Source organism: Lampetra planeri, chromosome 50 (assembly GCF_965212315.1).
Source record: "Lampetra planeri chromosome 50, kcLamPlan1.2.h2, whole genome shotgun sequence".
In the NCBI taxonomy this organism is placed as follows: Eukaryota; Metazoa; Chordata; class Hyperoartia; order Petromyzontiformes; family Petromyzontidae; genus Lampetra; species Lampetra planeri.
The window spans coordinates 1697021-1716790 of NC_136156.1; the positions used below are offsets into that span (position 1 = coordinate 1697021).

The 19770-nt window shown below is 46.8% G+C and overlaps 1 protein-coding gene across 9 annotated transcripts in view; it reads right to left on the reverse strand.

Moving 5' to 3' along the window:
* Positions 1 to 19770, reverse strand: part of LOC144734286 (dystrophin-like) — a 636663-nt gene that overhangs the window by 27825 nt on the left and 589068 nt on the right. For all 9 annotated transcript variants that reach the window (XM_078616432.1, XM_078616429.1, XM_078616430.1 and 6 more), the window contains 6 exons: positions 15336 to 15537; positions 12887 to 12972; positions 9114 to 9271; positions 6946 to 7112; positions 4306 to 4417; positions 740 to 876 (listed from right to left, as the gene is read on the reverse strand). In XM_078616432.1, coding sequence (XP_078472558.1) covers positions 740 to 876; positions 4306 to 4417; positions 6946 to 7112; positions 9114 to 9271; positions 12887 to 12972; positions 15336 to 15537 — 862 coding nt within the window. The remainder of the gene's footprint in view (positions 1 to 739; positions 877 to 4305; positions 4418 to 6945; positions 7113 to 9113; positions 9272 to 12886; positions 12973 to 15335; positions 15538 to 19770) is intronic.

Below are 19770 nucleotides of genomic sequence, written 5' to 3' on the forward strand. Positions count from 1 at the left end.
CCGTTGTGTGGTCTCGCAAACGGGTGCTAACCAGGCTCCGGACCTGCTAAGCTTGCGAGCTCCGATGAGATTGGCTGCGCGCAAGGCGATGCGGTTGTAGGATACTTCATTCGCAAGGTGTTCATTGGGCCCGAGCCGTAGAAGTTGAAACCAACAATACAAACAAAAATTCAGCTTTTCCATACGCTTGCGGTGCTCTTTCCGTAGCCTTTCGCCGACTAATTTGTTGCATTAGTTTGACGGAAAACAATTCCCGATGCAACATGACTAAAATGCGACATTATGGTGGCATGATTATGTGCGTGGTAATACTGTATGTATGAGCCACTAAATATGACATCCCCAGAGAATGACCTGACAAATTGTATACCACATGCTCAACGGTAAGTCCATAAAAAATGCGATAATTGGAAATTTAAATTAATTAAGCAATTTGCGACCGAACGAATTATATCACATTAACATCTCGATACATTTCAATGCCCCGTCTGCTGTATCACGCGGCAGACACAAACAAACCAAAAAAAACATCGGGAAGGAAAAAATATCACTTCCAGTAGGGATTTCACAAGTAGGAACTGATTACTCTGAATTGCGTCTAGGTAAAGTGTGAATTTCAAGTATAGTTGGGTTTGACAGCCATACAAAGTGGATGGTAGAGGGCTAAAGATAAGGTCACATTGGGGGGGAAAAGCTGTTTAACGAAGTGCAGGAGACAAGAGGCGCACGCGGGGCTCACGTTTCAAGGTCGTCTCCCTCCAACACCGTCTGCACGGGCAGGTAGCCTATCCGTGGGTGCTTCTCAAAATACTTCTTGGACTTGAACTTGTTTTTCAGCACCTTAGCAAAGTCCCGAATGTCCTCGCCGGAGGTGGTCTGCGGGTGGGGGGGGGGAGGAAATAAAAAATATGCGAGCGAGAGTGAGAGGAGGATCGGTGCACGGGGCCCTTGAGAGAGTTTCGGTTTTTTTCGTTGTGAATGTCTCGCGAGAGATGCGGATGAGGAAACAGGACTTAATCACGATGCACAGATTTTCATCGACCAATGACGTTCGATTTGCGGATGTTGCACGTGACGGGTTTGCGCGATTTCTCCCCCCACCCCCATCAGTTCCGTCACATTCACCACGAAGTAAACAACAAAAAAGAATGGCTCCTCTACTAGAATCGTGACCGCTTGAATTGTGAAGGGAGGAAAATCATTACATCCGTGGTTATTTGTAAAAAATATTCCTGAAGTTTTATCCTGATTGTGCTTTTGGTGTCACATCACAAAGAGACAAAGAATCGATTCGGAAAGTCTCGCACAACAGTTTCACCCCACTGCCCTCCCCGCAACAACCCCCCCTCCCTTCCCTGTCCGTGGAAGGAGGTATCACAGAAGTACTTGGGGGCCGTCCATAAATGACGTCACGCGATTTTTGACGATTTTTGACCCCCCCCCTCTTCGTCACACGGCGTCAAATCGCTTTAAACTATTGTCATGCTTCAAATCGCTTTAAACGATTGTCATTGTAGTGCGTATTTAATGTGGCGCTGCACTCTGATGTTGTAGGAGAAAACATTGATTAAAAAGTCTATTTAATTAAGTAGAACGTGTTGTCTATATTTATTTAAAGTTGCGCATTTTGATGTGACGTTACATTTCTGAAACCTCCCCCCCACCTCGTCACACATCGTCACAAATGTCTGACCCCCCCCCCCTAGGTGCGTGACGTCATTTATGGACGGCCCGTTGTAAAATCTCTTTGAGAAACCCCTCATGCACACGAGAGAAAGAAAAGCATCATCCCGCGTGCTCTGTTACTCGGGATAATGTTCGTCGCAGGACAATAAAATGTATATTTTTAATTCTCACAGCTGGAAATTTAGACAAATTATATGCAATACCGAATTTCACATGATGGATATCTGCGCAGTCATTGGTGACCAGGCTGAGACCACCCGCTTCGCTGCACCCGAGTTAAAACACCCCTCATTAGTGAGATGTCGTTATTCAAGCAACGGAGATACCAAATAAGATGCACACATTTTATCTTTAACTATTCACACCGTCGACACTCAGCATTGCAGCACAACGATACATCATTCGCCTCACTGCTGGGGCCAGTGTTGCCATGGTATGTTTGTGTTCTGAATATTTCATCACAATAATAAACCCCTACATTCTGGATGCTTATTGAAGCCTGAGGAAAATCACGAGAGAAAGCGCTTCTGAACTCGACGGAGCCAGAGAATCACGGTCTTGGACTTCTGTAGCATCCCTGAAGCACAACTCACCGCGTAGCTATCACCGCGTCTGCATTTATTTCCATATGATTAAATCGTGTTTTTCCGAAATAAATTAATCATGTTTGCACAAAGCATTGAATAGCCATACTTGAGCGTGGACAGTCTGTCGCCTTTTCGAGCACACAAAAAATGCAGCTTTGTATACCACTGCAAATAGCCTTCGACTGAATTAAGCAAGCTTTTACGTAACGTTTAACTTGCAAAATAACTGATTTAATGTTTTAGATCTCCATATATATAAAAGGCAAAGTTGTGAATATGTGTCTGTTCAAAATGTTTAGCCTACTTCCCGACATGAAACAAACTGGAAATTTGCCATGTGGGTACTTTCCAGACTGTACACCATGCAAACATTATAAAAATAGACTATTTTTGGGTGGGAGCTCAATAATGCATATATTTTTTGCACGGCAAGTGAGCTGTGACGTTAAATCTGTCATGTGACCCGCGCATGTGGAAGCGTAACGCATTGTAGTGTAGTGGTTAGCGCGCCGCGCTATAAACCCGGCGATCCGAGTTCGATTCCCGCTCACGGCCACCACCGGTGACGATTATTTGAACCGCTCCTGGGCCTCCCCTAGGTCGAATCAGCCTCAAACCAGTAACTGGTGTGGTGTGTGAACATAGCCACTGGGGAGACAAAGGTGGCCGGGCGTGGTGAATCCAAGTCCCGGGTGAAGCCGGGTAGGAAAGCTCGTATGCTTATAAAGCACGGAACATTTCAAAGATAGAATGAAGTACATTTTAAAGATCGGTAAATTGAGACTCGATATAAAAAAAAATACACTTCCTCTCATATCAGCAGGCTAATTTGTTTTATCTAGCCCTCGATTGTTGGGAGTTCTGATTGAATGTCAACTTCAGCTGGCGTATCTAAAAGGCAGGGAAGAATATGAGGAAAAATAAAACCAATTTGTAGTGCATTTTAGGAAACCAATTACATCTAAAGTAAGGTGTAAAGTACATGCTCGTAATTTCATCTCTTTTTCAAAGAGACGTTCAATCACCTTGCGAGTGCGCACACAGCAGTTGTGTCTGCAGCAAGAGAAAATATGACATCCAAATGCTATTTGGATACAAAGCTCCGTGATAATTTCGCGCAACATGTAGCAGCTTCATTTTATTATTGGCCCCTATTTGTGCAAAGTATAATCGAGGGTAATTTAAATGGAGCCAATTTAATATCGAACCAAGTCTGGGAGTGAAACGCCCCACGGCTTTGCTCTCCCACCACACACAAGCCATCATTACTGGCAGCTTTAACAAAGCAGATCATAGCCGCGAGTTCGAACCGAAATCACAGGGCTGAGCACCCTACGATTCCTCGCTACCTCCACTCACAAAGGAACTCTTGTAATCAGGAGCGTCACCGACCAGCCATAGATTCTGCACATTTGAAACGCCGTATTTTCTCTGGACCATGCTCTCTAAAGTAAGATGCAACCAACATTTGTGCCCGGGTGTCAATAAAGTTAGACAAAATCTGGTCAACACACTCACACCAACTGGATCATTTCACATTCAACGCATTCTGCAAGCGTTGAGAAACGCTGTCACAACCGGAGAATGCATGCTGGCTGCAAACGCATCGCTGTCTCAGAGGATTCGCTCTTTTGAGTTGGTGGTCTGGACAAGGCTAAGAACATTGTGCACGCAATGTGTTGATCACATGACATGCGCTTCTGTGGCACTTTTAAATCCATATTGAAAAGTAATTTCTTTAGAACTGATTTTTTGTGTGTTTAGTTTGCGGTTCTTCCCCCATATCTCCGATTAGCACAGTTGGCTACGTACAGTGCGAAAGCTCAGCATACATACATGCAAGGCATGATGAGCATTGTGCCTTCCCGCTGTATTTGAGTAAACCTTTGTGTCACCAACCCATTATAAGATACACCCCGAACTTTGGTATCCAACGAAGAGTGAAAAAATAAAGGTGAAAAAGAACACGTGCATCACAATCGAGAAAATGTGCAGCCGCAGCGATGGAGTCGAGTGGGCTGTGAGAACTGACCGGCGTGCAATATTCCACCATCGGGTAGCTGAGCTTGTGGCCCTTGGCTGTCCGGCCGGAGAAGAAGCAGCTTTGGCACACGTCGTAATTGAAATGCTTCAGGCTCCGATACCTGCCATGCAGGAAAAAATAACATCCACAGCACGCGCGCGGTGATGCACGGCTTGCACGCCACCGTATGTGCACCGTCACCTCTGACTGACAATGGGTGTTCAGGCTTAATATATTAAATAGAGTAAGAGCCCCCCGCGTGACCTTGGTGAGTGTACACAGTTTGATTCCAATAAAATGTAAATCGTTTAAGAGACAAAAAACAAACCCCATCCTCTAAATGTTTAATTTTTATACTCCAAAGAGGATAGTGATTTAAGTGCAGCATCAATAAAAAAAACGTCATGAGGTAGGCAGATGGGTCAGTGGTTTCTCTTTTTTCCTAACGAGCCCACAGCCGGACAAAATGACCCATCACATCTGCTTTTCTGCCGCCACGTTTAGGGAACTGTGCAATGACCAAATGCTGCCTCGTGCAACATACAAAGGTGTCCCGTATAGCCTCAACAGAAGTTTGGGGCAAGTGCTGTTTGCGAGCGCCCAAGAAGGCCGGCACGGCACACGACGGGGTGGGTGGCCAGCACTACGCCCGCCCTTCTTTGTCTCCCTGGTGGCGATGTTTTCACACACCGCACCAGGTACTCATTTGAGGCTGAGTGAACCTAGGCGATGTGCAGGACCGGTTGAGGTGTTGGCCGTGAGTGGGAATTTTCCTCTGGTCGCCGGGTTCGTAGCGCAGCGCACACGCCGCTACACTCCCGCGGCCCATGCTGCCTTGTACAAACACACACTAACTCAAATCCTATCACGTACGATTATATATCCATAAAAGTGTATTATAACTGAATATACTTTTAAAATATCAGCATAATCATAATAAATGGGACATTTTTATTGGCATGCGGCCTTGTCAGTAAGATGCCGTGGGTAATATTGTCTTGAAAGATTCCAATTTCAGCACAAATGCAAACTTAATTTTGATCGTTTCAGGAACTTTGCTGCATCAGCGCATAATGAAAGAAAATAAATAATGCAATTTGGTTGCTGTGGTGCTTCAAGGGATCGCACGAAAATGCGGTGATTGACATCTGCTTTCAGAAATGAATGCGCAGTGCTCCGTTTTAGTTGTTCTCATTCGTATCTGCACCCCCCCCCCCCCCATCTGCCCGTCTCTATCCCAGTCTCCCCTGCCTCACACCTCTTGAGCCTTCCTACCTTCCCTCCTTAAATGTTTTCCTTCCCTCCACTGCCCGCCGTGTGCGGCCGTAAGTACCAGCGACGAGGACCATACGGTTCTAACCCTCGGAGGTTTCTGCATGATGGTGCCTGCCACGGCACCCACCGGTGTAGACTACCGTCGACCGAGAAGACTGACACACGGTACCGCTGCCTCCACACCTCGCCGGCATCGCGACTTACTGGACGTCTGTGGAAAAGAGCTTCCTAGCTCATCGGATTCCTCCAGTCTAAACGCTAAATAAAGACTCCGATTCCGATTCTTGCCCCAACCAATCTTGTCCTCTTTTCAATCGCTCTCTTTCACTATTTTTAGCTTCTCCTGCGGAGAGAATTAACCGCTATTCGTAAAAAAAACTTTCTATACGTAACTGTCATCATCATTGTCAGCCATCGTCTATCCACTGCTGGATGAAGGCCTCTCGAAGCCGTCGCCACATATCTCACGGTCTGGCGATGCAACAATCCCATCATCATCGACCTATCATTCACGGCTAATTTCATCGCGAGCACAATCTCCAATCAGGTGCGTTCCCTCTCTTTGGCTGCAACTCCGGTCATTCTCGCAGCAGCGGCTTTGGGCTCGCCATCGAACAAAGACGGCCACTGCATCGCGCGGCGCTTTCAGATGCGCTTCGGCGGCCGTCTGGAATGCCCTTCCTTCCGATATGAGGAAGCCGCTGGAGCGATGCACTTTTACATCAAGAGTAAAAATTCGTTTATTTAGAACTGATTTTTGTGTTTGTTTATCCTTCACCAGCACCTCAGATTAGCACGGTTAGCTCCGTACAGTGCAATAGAAGTTCAACATACATACAGGTCATACCGTGCCACTTATCACGTTTGATTCCAAAGCCATTTTACGCAAGGTGAGCCTCTCAAGAAGCTAGCTTTCGGTTTCTAATTTTATCTCTCAACGACTCTAGCGCGGTTGGCTAAGGAGGGTGCAAAAAAAGTTTAACATATACAAATATCTTCCCGTTAGTTTCGACCACAGGTCTAGCGACGTGTGCTGCCCAAGCCAACGTACTTTCCTTCACGTGATAATGTTAAACAAAGTTTCCACGCACTTTAAATACTAAACATAATCTGCTTTGTTTATCACGTGCATTCTGCTCGAGCTTTCACCAGAAATTTCTAAGAGCAAAAACCGCCACGAGGAGCAGAGAAAGAAAGTTTATTGAGGTGGCCTCAAGGCATGAGTGGGGGGGGGGTTAACATGAGGGAAGCTTAGAGGGATAGATGTGAAAGCATGCAGAGGATGGGAATAGGCAGCGCTGCCAGAGAAAGGATTTCCAGAAGTTCGGGGGGGGTGGTGGGTGGCGGGGGAGGGGTGGGCACCCACTGATTTACCGGAAGCCAACGATGGGACACTCCTTGCAGATGTTGCACTTGGCCTGGTGCTTGGCGGTCTCCGAGGCGGCCACCCGGTGCAGCACAGGCAGCCACACCATGGACTGTGGCTCCATCCGCATCCACTCCAGGAACATGGTCGCCTCGATCTCGGGCCGCCCGTTAGCCTGTCACGGGGCCCAGGCGGGGGGGGGGGGGCACACGCGGCGCCGCGCGCTCGTAACGACGCTCGTCACAACGACGACTATGCGAGAGGGGGGGGCGCTTTAGATGTGCCGGAGCACGGCCTGCAGCCAGGTTTATTTCGGCGCGGGCGGCAAGAGATTTAGCCGCCTGCCGCACCGCAGACTAAGCTCGGGCTCAGCTCGCGATGAAAACCTCACGTTCCGCACAGAGTGGCACGCATACGAGCAGCGGCCGAAATCCTCGGAGAGAATGGCATATTAAGCGTGCACATGCACGCACCGCACGCGCATTATCTTCCGTCTCGAGAATGGCAATCCCCCCCACCGGAGCGCGGATTAGCAGAGACAGAAAAGTTATTTTAAAAAATCTCTCCGGCGGGTTTGTGAGTTGTGCCGCGGCTACTGTTCGGTACGATGTCCGCTGCTATGCGCCACCACGCCAGGTTGTTTCGCAAGACGTCCGACGTTTAATTCCAGGTTGAGAGGGAAGCTTCGCGGAGGGGAGCCTCACGGAGCGAAAGGTCGGACGACACACCGAGAGAAACACGTCGTGCAGAAACACAGAAGCACGTAGTGCAGCCCGATAACGCAACATCAGAGAGCTGTATGGCACAACGGAGGGAACCTACACAACGTTTAGTTGGGCCGATTCGTTCAGTTACACACTTTGCTCTCGCAGGCTGTTGGGGAAGACGGCGCATAAGGTGTTTAATAACATAGCAAGTTTGGCATGATGTCTGACGATTTGTCACATGTGCTAGGCTGTTCCGCAAGAGAATGTGTGGGCAGTGGTGTTGGAAGGACCGGCAGAAAAACACCACACCACACCTCAATCATTATTAACAAGGACATTCTTATCAGCTGAATAAACTTAACTGCACATGAACAACGATTATACGTTTATAACCACTATCTCTCTTTCCACAGTTACCAAAGCGGAAAAAAATAGATTTACATTTCACGTGAGAATCCATTTCAATTGAAAACAACACATTCGGAGACAACATTAACTTTGCGTTGCGGTACTTTCTGCACCGAGTGCTATTCCAATTGTGCTCTCGGCATCATGTCTATTTAACAAATTCATTTTAAAATGGAACTCTCACAGCATGCAGTGCATCATGTCGTATAAGAAAACAAGACGCTATCACGTAACCACTTATGAGGTCCCTGTAACAGGAATCGTATCCTCACTAGGGGGCAAACATGTTTTTTTATGCAAGCTGCGAGATTTTTCATCCTCATGGCAATAAAAAAAAATGTAATCTTCAGTTTCGAAATATGTTAATGTGAGTGACTATTCAAGTTTGATACGGCGGCGTTTCTCCACATCAGATGTGCTATGAAGAAAGACCATTGCCTGAAACATCACAGATTAAAAATAACGCAGTGTTGTTGCCGAGTGTTATTGTTGATAATAGGTTTTTTCCCCTTTTTTCTGGCAACAAAACAGGTGTTAAAATTTTGAAACACCAAACTGAAACCATTTAACAAGGAATCATGTCTGCATTAACCACAATGCTTGTGGTCAGAATGCAAAACAAAACATAATCTGATATTATATGCATTGTCCTTGAAAATGATTGGTCCACACCAGAGACGGCTTTCTTTTGAGCCTAGTCTCAATTGGTGCGAGACCATAGGACGCCAAAAGGCGTACAGCTCAAAGACAATGCCACTATCAAAGTAATGAGGGCTCGGGGTAAGCGTCTACATCATTAGACCTCCTTTGCCAGTACCAAAATATAATAATAGGGTTTTTCCCCTTGTGTGTTTTTTGTTTGCATTTTGACCACCAGTATTGTGGTTTAAATTCTTTTGAGCCTCGTCTCAAACGATGTTAGACCCTTAAATTTCGAGAAGCCGGTTTTAGTCACAGTCGGATTTCCTAACCTGGACTTGAACTCAGCGCTTGGGCATGACTTTTAGCCTCAACCACCTTCAGCGTCAACCACCGGCTTGTGCGCGAGCGTGCGGACTCACGAACTGGAAGCAGCTGCGCACGCTGGGCTCAATGTTGCTGCCCCCGAACGAGGCGACCTCGCCGAGCTGCCGCGGGATCTGCACGGCGTCGTGCAGCATGAGGCCCAGGCGCCGCTGGTCACAGAGGCCCGCCACGCTCGCCACCTGCTTGAACAGGACTGCGAGCCCCACGGTCGCACGGCGGGAGGGATTGCGCAGGGTGGGCATTGGAGGAAGAGGAGGAGGAAGAAGGTTAACGCACGTGTAAGGGCTTGTACACAAAAACAAAGATCCCCCCCCTCCCCCCGTAGAGCCTTAACAGACTGTTGGGTAAAGTGCCGTCAGCGAGCACCTATGATGGCCGACATGGCACACGAGGAGTGGTGGGTGGCCATCCCCGGTGGCGATGTTTACACGTCGCACCGGGTACTTATTTGAGTCCGAGTCGACCTGGGGGAGGTCCACGACCGGTTCAGATAACCGTTACTGGTGTTGGCGGTGAGCGGGAATCGAACTCGGGTCTTCGGCTTCGTAGTGCAGCGTGCTAACCGCGACACTACCGCTCCCCGCAAATGCGCACACACACACAGACAGACGGACAGACAATGCTTATACCACTCTCAGGACAGAGGTCCTTGTGACCACTGACTTGCTGGCCATGGTCAAGCAAATGCTGGGACATACGGGAATAAGTTGTGCCCTGCACACACACATACACAATGCTTATGCCAATGCAAAGAGAAAGGTCCTTCTGGCTACGGTGTGGTATCTATTGGACCATGCTCTTCCATGCTGGCTGAATTGTTTGAAAGAGGTCGGTGGTTACCCACACGTTATCTTACCGTGAGCGATTTTCCACTTGGCTTAATGCCACTGAAGCAGTTTTACCGCTGGACATGTAGAAGTGGTGGTGCATGTACAATGCACGCTCTGAAATGCTGTGCCGGGGATGGGGGGAGAAAGCGGCGGTGCAGTGATGAGTTGCCCCGCGCTATTAACCTGGCGACATGACTTGGATTCCTGGAAATGGCTAACATCGGCAGCAGGCGACACCCGAATTGGTCCTGGCCATACCGCACCCTTCACCAACCCCCACTGACCAACGTTAGGTGAAGTATGGTCAAGCAACCCCCCGCGACCGACACACGGCGTGGGGAAGGCCTTCATGCGGCAGTGGCTTGACGGAGGGCTGTAAGCTCATGATTGCCAACACGTTTTTTTTTCTCCGTATACTCACTTGGGAAAATAAAGAAATGCAATATGTCATTTTGACAACTGAGTTGCAACTGCCTCGTTCTACAAACATTCGCCTTTCTACTTTAACACGCAGTGTACAAATGTCACGGTAAATTGCTGGGCATATTTAAGTATAAAGGCGAAAAGCTAATGCAATAGCCTGTTATTGCGAACAATACTGGGGAGATCTTTAAAATCTGCCAAAACAGCACATTGCATGTCGCCTTTCCAAATAAGCATATACTAATTCGACGGGGCTTCCACAACACTTAAAACGGTGGTGGGTGGAAAAATAGGGACTTGAAAAACAAATCTCTGGACCACACAGCTGTCCCAGAGGTACAGCCCTATTCAGTGATGCGTAATGTATTCATGCAGAAACACTACTAGTTTTAATTGGTATGTTCCCGGTGCAGTCGTTGCAAAAATCGCCTTAATAAACAAATGTAAATGTGTTAGCAAGGGGCATTGTGGGCCACATGCATTAAGTCTTGTCATGGCAAACACACTGCGTATCTGTACTTAGCCTACTAATTAAATTCATTAAGGTGAATTATTAATGTTCTTTGTTGCCTTTTCAATTTACGCCATAATCAGCTTTCTTATTTAATAATCGGCTCTCGATTCAACCTAGTAGCTACATTTTATTGCACGACCCATTACAATAAATGTTGATTAAACGCGATTAGCGTTTTTCGTGGTGAACACACCGCGGTTCAGAACCACGAGAGCATTAAGACCATTTGGCACATTTATTTACGGACTCCAGATTTCCTGCTGCTTAAGAGCATTAATAGGAATTAATGCAAATGTGCGCGTAATTATATATGCGGTTGCGCACACACATTATCTCGATGGTCGAGGAAACGGGACAATATATATTTTTTTAATGAAGGGGTCGCCGAGTGTCCCGTTGACCCCGACAGCTGCCAAGAATGCCTCCGTTGGACAATTCGAAAAGAAGGGTTTTGTGTTTTTTTTTCTCTCTCTCTCTCTCTCCGTGAATGCTTCGCGTTAAATATCGAGGACCGTGTTTCGCATGATGAGCTCTACGAGAGATCAAAAGAGACTCCACTTAGCGTAATAATTCAGAGGGAAGGACTTCCAGCCGAGTGGCCGCATCTCTAGAATGGCAAAGACGAGACTCCCCAAGGTCAGATTAGGCGGAAGAAGCGGCACGGGCGGGAGGGGAAACCAAGCCAGACCCAGATAAATACGATTTTATTAAAAGTGCAATAGAAAGAACTAAGTCCCCGTCGCTCAGCGTGACCTTGAGAGAGAATATTCAAATTAATGGCCAATCGCGTGATACCCATGGCAGTGCATCGCCTGATCCTCCAGGATTGCAGCAACGTCAAAATACGAGGCGCACGTTGGCAAAAAAAAAAATGGGAAGCATTGTCGTACGTTGGCGTTCATCTTCCTGCATTTAATGATTTATGTTAACTCGGAATTCTGGTATGTGTGTGTGTGCATTTAAATGTGGGGAGCGGTGGTGTAGCGGTTAGCGCGACGCTGCGCTACGAACTTGGTGAACTGAGTTCGATTCCCGCTCATGGCCAACACCGGTGACGATTATCTGAACCGGTCCTGGGCCTCCCCTAGGTCGACTCAGCCTCAAATGAGTACACGGTGCGATGTGTAAACATCATCACTCGGGAGACAAAGGCGGCCGGGCGTAGCGTTGGCCACCCACCCCCTCTTGTGCTGTGCCGGCCTTTGTAGGTGCTCGCTAACAGCACTTGCCCCTACCGTATGTTAAGGCTGTATGGGGGATCTGTTTATTTGTGCATTTAAAGAAATGGCATGTAATCAGACGATCCTGTTCTCCTCTGCCTATAACCATCTCCTAACTGCAATGGGATTTCAATTGCACCTTACGTGAAAAATGAACGTAAATACCTCCCCTTCCCGTCCCGGTGATATGCACGCTGCACTTGTATCTACGGCATCCTGAGATGCAGGCTGCATTTCAGGTGAAAAGTCAAAGGTGCAGCCCTGCAATTACTTGCGCACTCCACCGCTGGTGGCAGTGGCCTCCAGGAGGGGGACATCCCGATCTAGATGGTGTTTGGCTTCATCTTCCACGGTGTCCAGACGTCTTGGAAGAGGTGGACGTACCGACACTTCTCCCCACCACGCGTGATCTGCCAATCGACTAATTGTGGTTGTGCCCATTTAAGCTGCAGAGTGGATTAAAGAACCGTCACCATTGCTGCAACTACCCCATCGGGAGATGCAATTGAACCCACGGACTCCGGTGGCAAGTCCAGTAAATCCAAACTGCTGCATACAATGTATGGTACATCCTGTTCCTGATGACGAATGCTTGTGTTGCGATCGAAACGTCGTAGTTTTTTGTTATTTTCTTTGAACCTATCTACGTGACTTTACCGAAAGACCCAAAGAATATGATTCCTTGTGTCTATGTAAACACACAAACTGCATCGCATTGTGCCAATGCATTCAGGGGGTAAGGACAAGGAGACATTTAAACTCCCTCTTATTTCTTTCCGAGTGCAACGTTGAAAGTGGGACCACGGCCGTGGTGAACGTACATCTGTATTTGTCCTCGAGGTGAGCGTTGGACAGGGAAACGAGCCCTGTCTTGAAGGACAGCTCTCGTATCTTGCCTCCGCGCCCCCTGGAGAGCACAACACAGCAGTCGAATACAGGAGCAGAGCACAATCAGGAGTAGAACATTATCAGGGGCAGAGCACATTCAGGAGTACAACATATTCAGGAGTAGAACGTAATCAGGAGTATAACATAATCAGGAGTAGAACGTATTTAGGAGTAGAACACAATCAGGAATAGAACACAATCAGGAGTAGAATGCCTTCTGGCAATAAAACAGGTGTTAAGATGTTCAAACACCAAATAGAAACATTTGTTTGCAAGGAATAATTTCTGTTTGGTGTTTTAACATCTGACCACACCTGCTGTTTGATTGCCAGAAAGGGTAAAACCTATTCAGATTTTTTCATACTTTGATACTGGCAAAAAAAGGTCTCATTTTACACAACGCATAGACAAGCATCATACCAACTGGATTAAAACAGACCAACACACACACCTGTGAACAATAAACACAATCATTGTCGTTATAGTTGACGGCGCTTAGTCAATCCGCTACCCGAGGAGGTCTCCAAACGTCGTGTAAGTCATGGGGGTTATTCGACCATACTTCACCACGCTGGTTAATGCCGGTTGGAGACGTGGGTAGGGGAGCGGGGACTAGTTGTTCGTGTTTAGGAATCGCTTTCCACTGGTTGCAGTTGTAGCCTGGAGTTGGACTCAGGTACCCAGGTTCAGAGCGCAGTGCCCTAATCATTGCATCACTAACTCCCCCCATTATTGTTATGCATCATTAGATATGTTTAAATACCTTGTTTTGCCTCATGCTGGATTTACCAACTATGAATAATCCAATAAGTGCCTGATTCAAGAATTGAACTGAAAACTTATTATTACGACTGTTATGCAAAACATGAGCATGTCAGGAGCGTATATCATTTACGCGGTTCTTAAATGTAACATTTTTATACGCCTGGGAGAGATGGATTTATCGTGAGAGTAATCATTTATCTTCTTGGTTCTTTCGGTAAAGTCACGTAGAAGGGAAGTAATAAAATAATAAAAATAAAACATAATAAAATGAAATAATTCTCACGACGTTTCGGCTACAACGCAAGCAGCCGTCCTCAGGTGAAGAAGACGGCTGCTTGCGTTGTAGCCGAAACGTCGTGAGAATTATTTCATTTTATTATGTTTTATTTTTATTATTTTATTACTTCCCTTCGACGTGACTTTACCGAAAGAACCAAGAAGATGAATCCCTGCAGTCACGAAAGCTTTAAATAGTAATCATTTAATTCAATGAATCAATGCATCGTGACACCCTTGTGAGCAATCGCTGGGAAGGAGTAAACACCGCGTGGGTAAAATGGTGGCGGGTTCCCCAACCCCCTTCACAACCCGCACTGAGCAGCGTGGTGAAGTCAGTTCACAATAACCCCCGAGACCGACACGGCTGGCTGGACGACTTCATCCAGCAGTGGACTGACAAAAGGGGTGGGAAATTACAATTAATTATTTGGTAGGATATCTAAATATCTAAAGGCGATTGACAAGAACGATAAAGTGTAATCTTCCAATGCGGGGTTACGTACAAATCTCTCCTTCTCTCCGGAGTTACCCAGTGTTGGAAACACTCAAGATACCCGGGCAGGTCATTCCTGCACCAAGTGCAAAGCATCCGGGTCTCAATGACATTGGCCAAAATGAAGCCTTGAATTTTAGACAAGCGAGCAATGCAGAAAATTATGGCAAGAAAGCGAAGACTGATTTATTTATATGCCTCTCTCTTGCTTGGCTTTGAGCTGCTCTGAACAAAAAAACGGAGAGGCTGTCCCATAACAATGAGGTTGTCCAGACAACATGCACAAGCCTAAGCCCTCACGTCAAACTCGCATATTGGCACAAAGGCAAAGATCCCCCATATAGCCTTGACAGGCTGTTGGGGCAAGTGCTGTTTGCGAGCACCTATGAAGGCCGGCACGATACACAAGCGGGTGGGTGGTCAACACCACACCAGACCGCCTTTGTCTCTTCAGCGGCGATGTCTTGACACACCACACCCGGCACTCATTTGAGGCTGAGCGGAAAACGAACTCGAGTCACATGGATCGTAGCGCAGCGCGCTAACCGCTACACTGCCCCTTCCCCGCGCATATTGACACAGTCTCACGCACACACACGTGGAAAATAATGCAGCACAAACTTGGCTGATAAATAAGACTGCCGTCTTTCCCCACTGCCTCACAAACCAACCAGACAACCATGAACAAACATGCAGGAGGTGCAACCCACAAGTTTTGAAGCATCCGCTTGAGCAATCGTGCCTCTTGGGATGGCAGTTTCAGAGTCGGGCTAAATGTAGCAGCAGGCGAGACTGTGCCGAGAATCATGCGAGGCGCGGAGATCACGGCGTCGCGGAGCACCTACGTGTCGTAGACGTTGAGCAGCCAGTTGAGACACATGTCGACGCAGAGGGGCAGGTTCACCAGGTCGCTGTGCTTGCGCTCCAGGCCCTGGTAAATGGTGGTGAGGCAGCCCACGGCCTCCGACACGTCCATGAGGCGGTCGTTCTGCTTGAGGCCCGACTGCTCGAACACGTTGGTGAGCGCATCCAGGCTCACGAGGTCCACTGCGGTGAGGGGAAACGAGCAGAGCAAAATTCGTGAGCACATCCGGGCTTTGTGCCGTTCCTATAGAGCTGTTAATCAATATGGGTTTGATGAAACAAAGCAGTTGTATCTTCTTGGTTCTTTCGGTAAAGTCACGTAGTACTGAGTATCTACGTGACTTTACCAAAAGAACCAAGAAGATGAATCCCTGCAGTCACGAAAGCTTTAAATCAAAATTTAAAGTAGTTGTACTTATGTGCCCGTGCTGAATTAGTGTTTTCGATGAATTGCCTTAAAAAAAAAACTGCCCATGTCTCGCATCCCCAGGGGGTGCAGCGTGCACCCCAGGTTAAGAACCACTGCTACAGAGGAAGGCATTGTGGACATTTGACCGATTGGCCTAAATTAGCCGTAAGTTTTTTGCGCTCCACCGTCCCTCCTGTAAAGGTTTCCTGGCTTGCGTGAGAAGCTGGCATTGTGGTCTGGGATGTTGCCTTAATGAACGAATTTCTCTGCGGTGATAACTATTTTGTTACTGTTGTTTGTGCCTTTTATTTTCGTGCCATTTGTTGATTTGTTCATTCATTTTTTTTAAGGGTTTTAATTTGCTTGCCATTTGCTATAAATCGGATTCGGCCCTCGTAATATAATCAGTGTACGGCGGCGTTGGGGGATGAAATGAGCGTGAATGACCCTGTATGAAATGTAATTATTATTTTTGTGAAGGCGCCACGTTTCACAGACGTAGTGTTGCAGGTGCACTGCGACAGGGGGCGGTGATTGTCGTGGGCTCTCCCAATGGAATAATTTGCGGGGTAGTTTACCGAATTTGGACCGCGACTCTGGCGCAGGTGCCCTCTTTTTCGAATGACGTCACAGCATCTTTAACGTCCACGACCAACAAATCACCCAGATTGATTTCCCGCACCTCCGGCTAGCACGGTTGCCTACGCACGGGTGCCAAAGACGTTCAACATACATGGCATACATTTGTGCTCGATTTCGTAGCTAAACAGCTGCAGCTTGTCCTAGTGTTTGGATGGGTGACCATCCGTGCGCACACACACAGTTGCCACGGGCTGTTACGCGACTCTGTAGTGGGCATCAGAGGGTAGTGCGAGAAAATATGTTTTTCTACTGTACTTCTGTGTTCTCCCATCTATGCTGCCTGCCTTCACCAACAGCGTGGTGAAGTGCAGTCAAACAAATGCCCGTGATTGGCACAATGAGTAGAAGCCCTCTCGCAGCATTGGATTGACATGGGGCTGTTGTACGGGTTACAAACAAACCAGGCCACATGTGATACTTAGTACAAACGTGAATGGAGCTGTGTGTTTGACTGAATTCGTTGTGGATGGCTTGTCTCTCCAATCTGAGCGTAAGCATTTGCTTTTTTTTTATTTCATGTAAATTATTATGATTACGATCGCTATTCACACTTCGGCCAGGTTTTAAAACAGCTTACAGACCTAATGGGGGTCTATACGAAGATGTATGCTTAGGTTTTCACGGAAGTAAAAATCGTCCGACCAAAATCACACAGCAGCAGCGGCCAGCAACACCACGCAATCGATCGAGAGAGAGCCGCTCAATTCGGTTCCTGTAAAAGCTTGCAAGCATGTTGAGTGAATCGTCGAACATTGTACCGAATGACACCCGGTGCAACAACCTAAAACGTATCGGAGGCTAAATAGAATTGTTGACTGTTACATGACATAATTACGACCAAATACACCACTCTAAATAACAACTGTTTATCGCTTTCCGAAAAACCAATTCAGCCAACCGACTACACACCATAAAATGTTATAACCTGGCCAAATCTATGAAGTAATTTAAGGAGCAAATGTGAACTTTAATTGCGTCGCGTGATAATAATGGGAAAGAAACCTCCTACAGTTTTGTCTTTGCAGTCGTCGCTGCTCCCATGACAGCACCATCTGTGAGATTTTTTTGTGTCCATGCGGCACCGACACGTTTTACAATAATGTATTACAAAGCAGGCTGCCTAATTAGAGCGCAATGAGATATGCCAAGGTTTTTTTTTTCCCCTCCGTGCAAAATTATAATTGTCATTCAAAAAAAGAATCGCTGAAAATAGGGAGACAAAAAGTACGAAAATAAATTTTGAAATAAAATAAATAAAACATTCCAGTCTGTACTTTTTTGCGACACCAGATCACCAGTGGGACAGATATGCACTCGATGTGATGTACCGCAGCTGCGATTCCTCTTACACATTTAAATAAATGAATAACATATTGCTCATCTTATTTTCACGACCGGACGTGATGAAAGGGCTTGGCCCATGCTGGAGAAACACACGGATTTCGGCAGGACTGGGAAGGCAATGCATCGTTGATGTGAAAAAACTGCCTCCCAGGGGCAAAAAATGCAGGGCATTTGCAAAATTGGATGCTGGGATGCATATACTGCACTTCTGCGGCAGTTTGACGACTGGTTGAACACGAAGTTTTTCAGATAAGACTCAGTTGCATCATGGTGGCTCAATAGGCACAAAACACTTGGATATTAACAGAAGAAGAATATCTCACAGAACTTCTTGCGAATGCATTGTCTTGAGTGGTGCATTATTAAGTAATTGACAAAAGCCAGAATTTGTCATGTCCCTGAGAATGCTTACATACTTTCCAGAACAGCTACTTCAAAGTAGGAGAATCCTGGCAAATACAAGTTTTAACCCTATGGCCTGCATATGGCCACGAGAAGAGATGTACGCACGTTTTAACAGAAATTGCATGAATCTCGTATAAAATCATTACTCCCGAGGCCTACTGCAAATACATCTTTGCCCAGATTCTCTCTGCATGGCCGTGTGAATCTCTCTTTTAATTTTCTATTTTTTTCTTCAGGGGGCATCAAGACCAAGGCGATTTGCCTTTGTCCTTGGGTCATGGGAAGCAGGCTGCAGGGCTGGCCCGCAGGCCGGCCAATTGGTCGGCCAATTGGCTGGCCGGCTATGCGCGATGGCAAACGATCCCTGCCGTGCAACCAGGAACACACAACAGGAAGTGTCGGCTTTGTAGGCAAGAGAGGTCGTCGCTGGCTGCCGACGAAAAAATAATCCCCGACACATCTGAAGCGGGCGAACCTTTCTAATCGCGGCCGAGTGGTGATCAAGTGCTCGCACAAGAAAAAAAAAAGGGGTCTGCTCCCTTCTGCTGCAGGTCTGCTTTTGAAGAAGCATGTGTCTCTGCGGGGTCTTTTTGTTGTTACATTTATAAACAAAAAAAGTTTACAGTTTCAGATGCTTCAATAATCAATGCAAGTATGATAGCACACACAAACTCATTAGCGGAGGTTTGCTTATATTTTACCCACAATGCTCAATGGCAACACATTACGAACCTATGTGTGGAATTGCATCTTCCAACGGGGTCCCATATTTTATATGGAGTACTCTTGCCAATAACATTTGGTAATCCCCCAGCACACAAATTCAAGCTTGAGTATGGCTTGTTAAACAAAATCTACTTTATAATATTGGATTTGAAGGCTTGATGGGACTAAAACATATTATTGTTTGTACATGGAGACACAAAGCAGATGGCTACTTATGTTTGCAAGTACTCCAGGATAAAAGGTGTAATATCACTCACTGGTGTCACAACCTCATAATATATTTTTCTAAGCTTGTTTTGTCTTTCATGGCCATTCCAACTTGTTTATTCATAAAAAGGAGAACAAAAAAAGGCAACGCAACGGAATTTCATTGAGATTCAGCGACAGAACAGCGCGATTGTCTTTCGCGTGCTGCAGTGCATTTTCAAGGTTGGTACACGCTCAAATTAAGGTCATCTCATTCCAAAGACGCACACACTCCAGTGACCACGAACAGCCGATGCTGCGAAGTATCGACCGGATAATGGCACACATCACCGTGCGCACACCTAATAGCTCCATCTGTGGCCGTTCATCTGTGCGTTATGTCGGTCGCGGAGAAATGTTCCAGATGCCAGCTTTCGGTAACGCGCACACTACCCCCGGTTTTATTTTATTGCCCCGGCAAAAAAAAATGCGTAAGCTGTTACCCCGCACTAAATCTGCGTCCGTCCGGGTTTTATTGCAGGGCGTGGAATTCGGCGTAATTCGCCATGCATTTTTTTGGGTATAAATATGAGGTCTGGGCCATTAAGTCACGATAATGATGCCACGGCACCCGCAGTGAAGGATATTTATCATGTCTCTTTGTCAAAACGCCCGCCCGCCGAGAAACATTAAGCCAGCTGCCT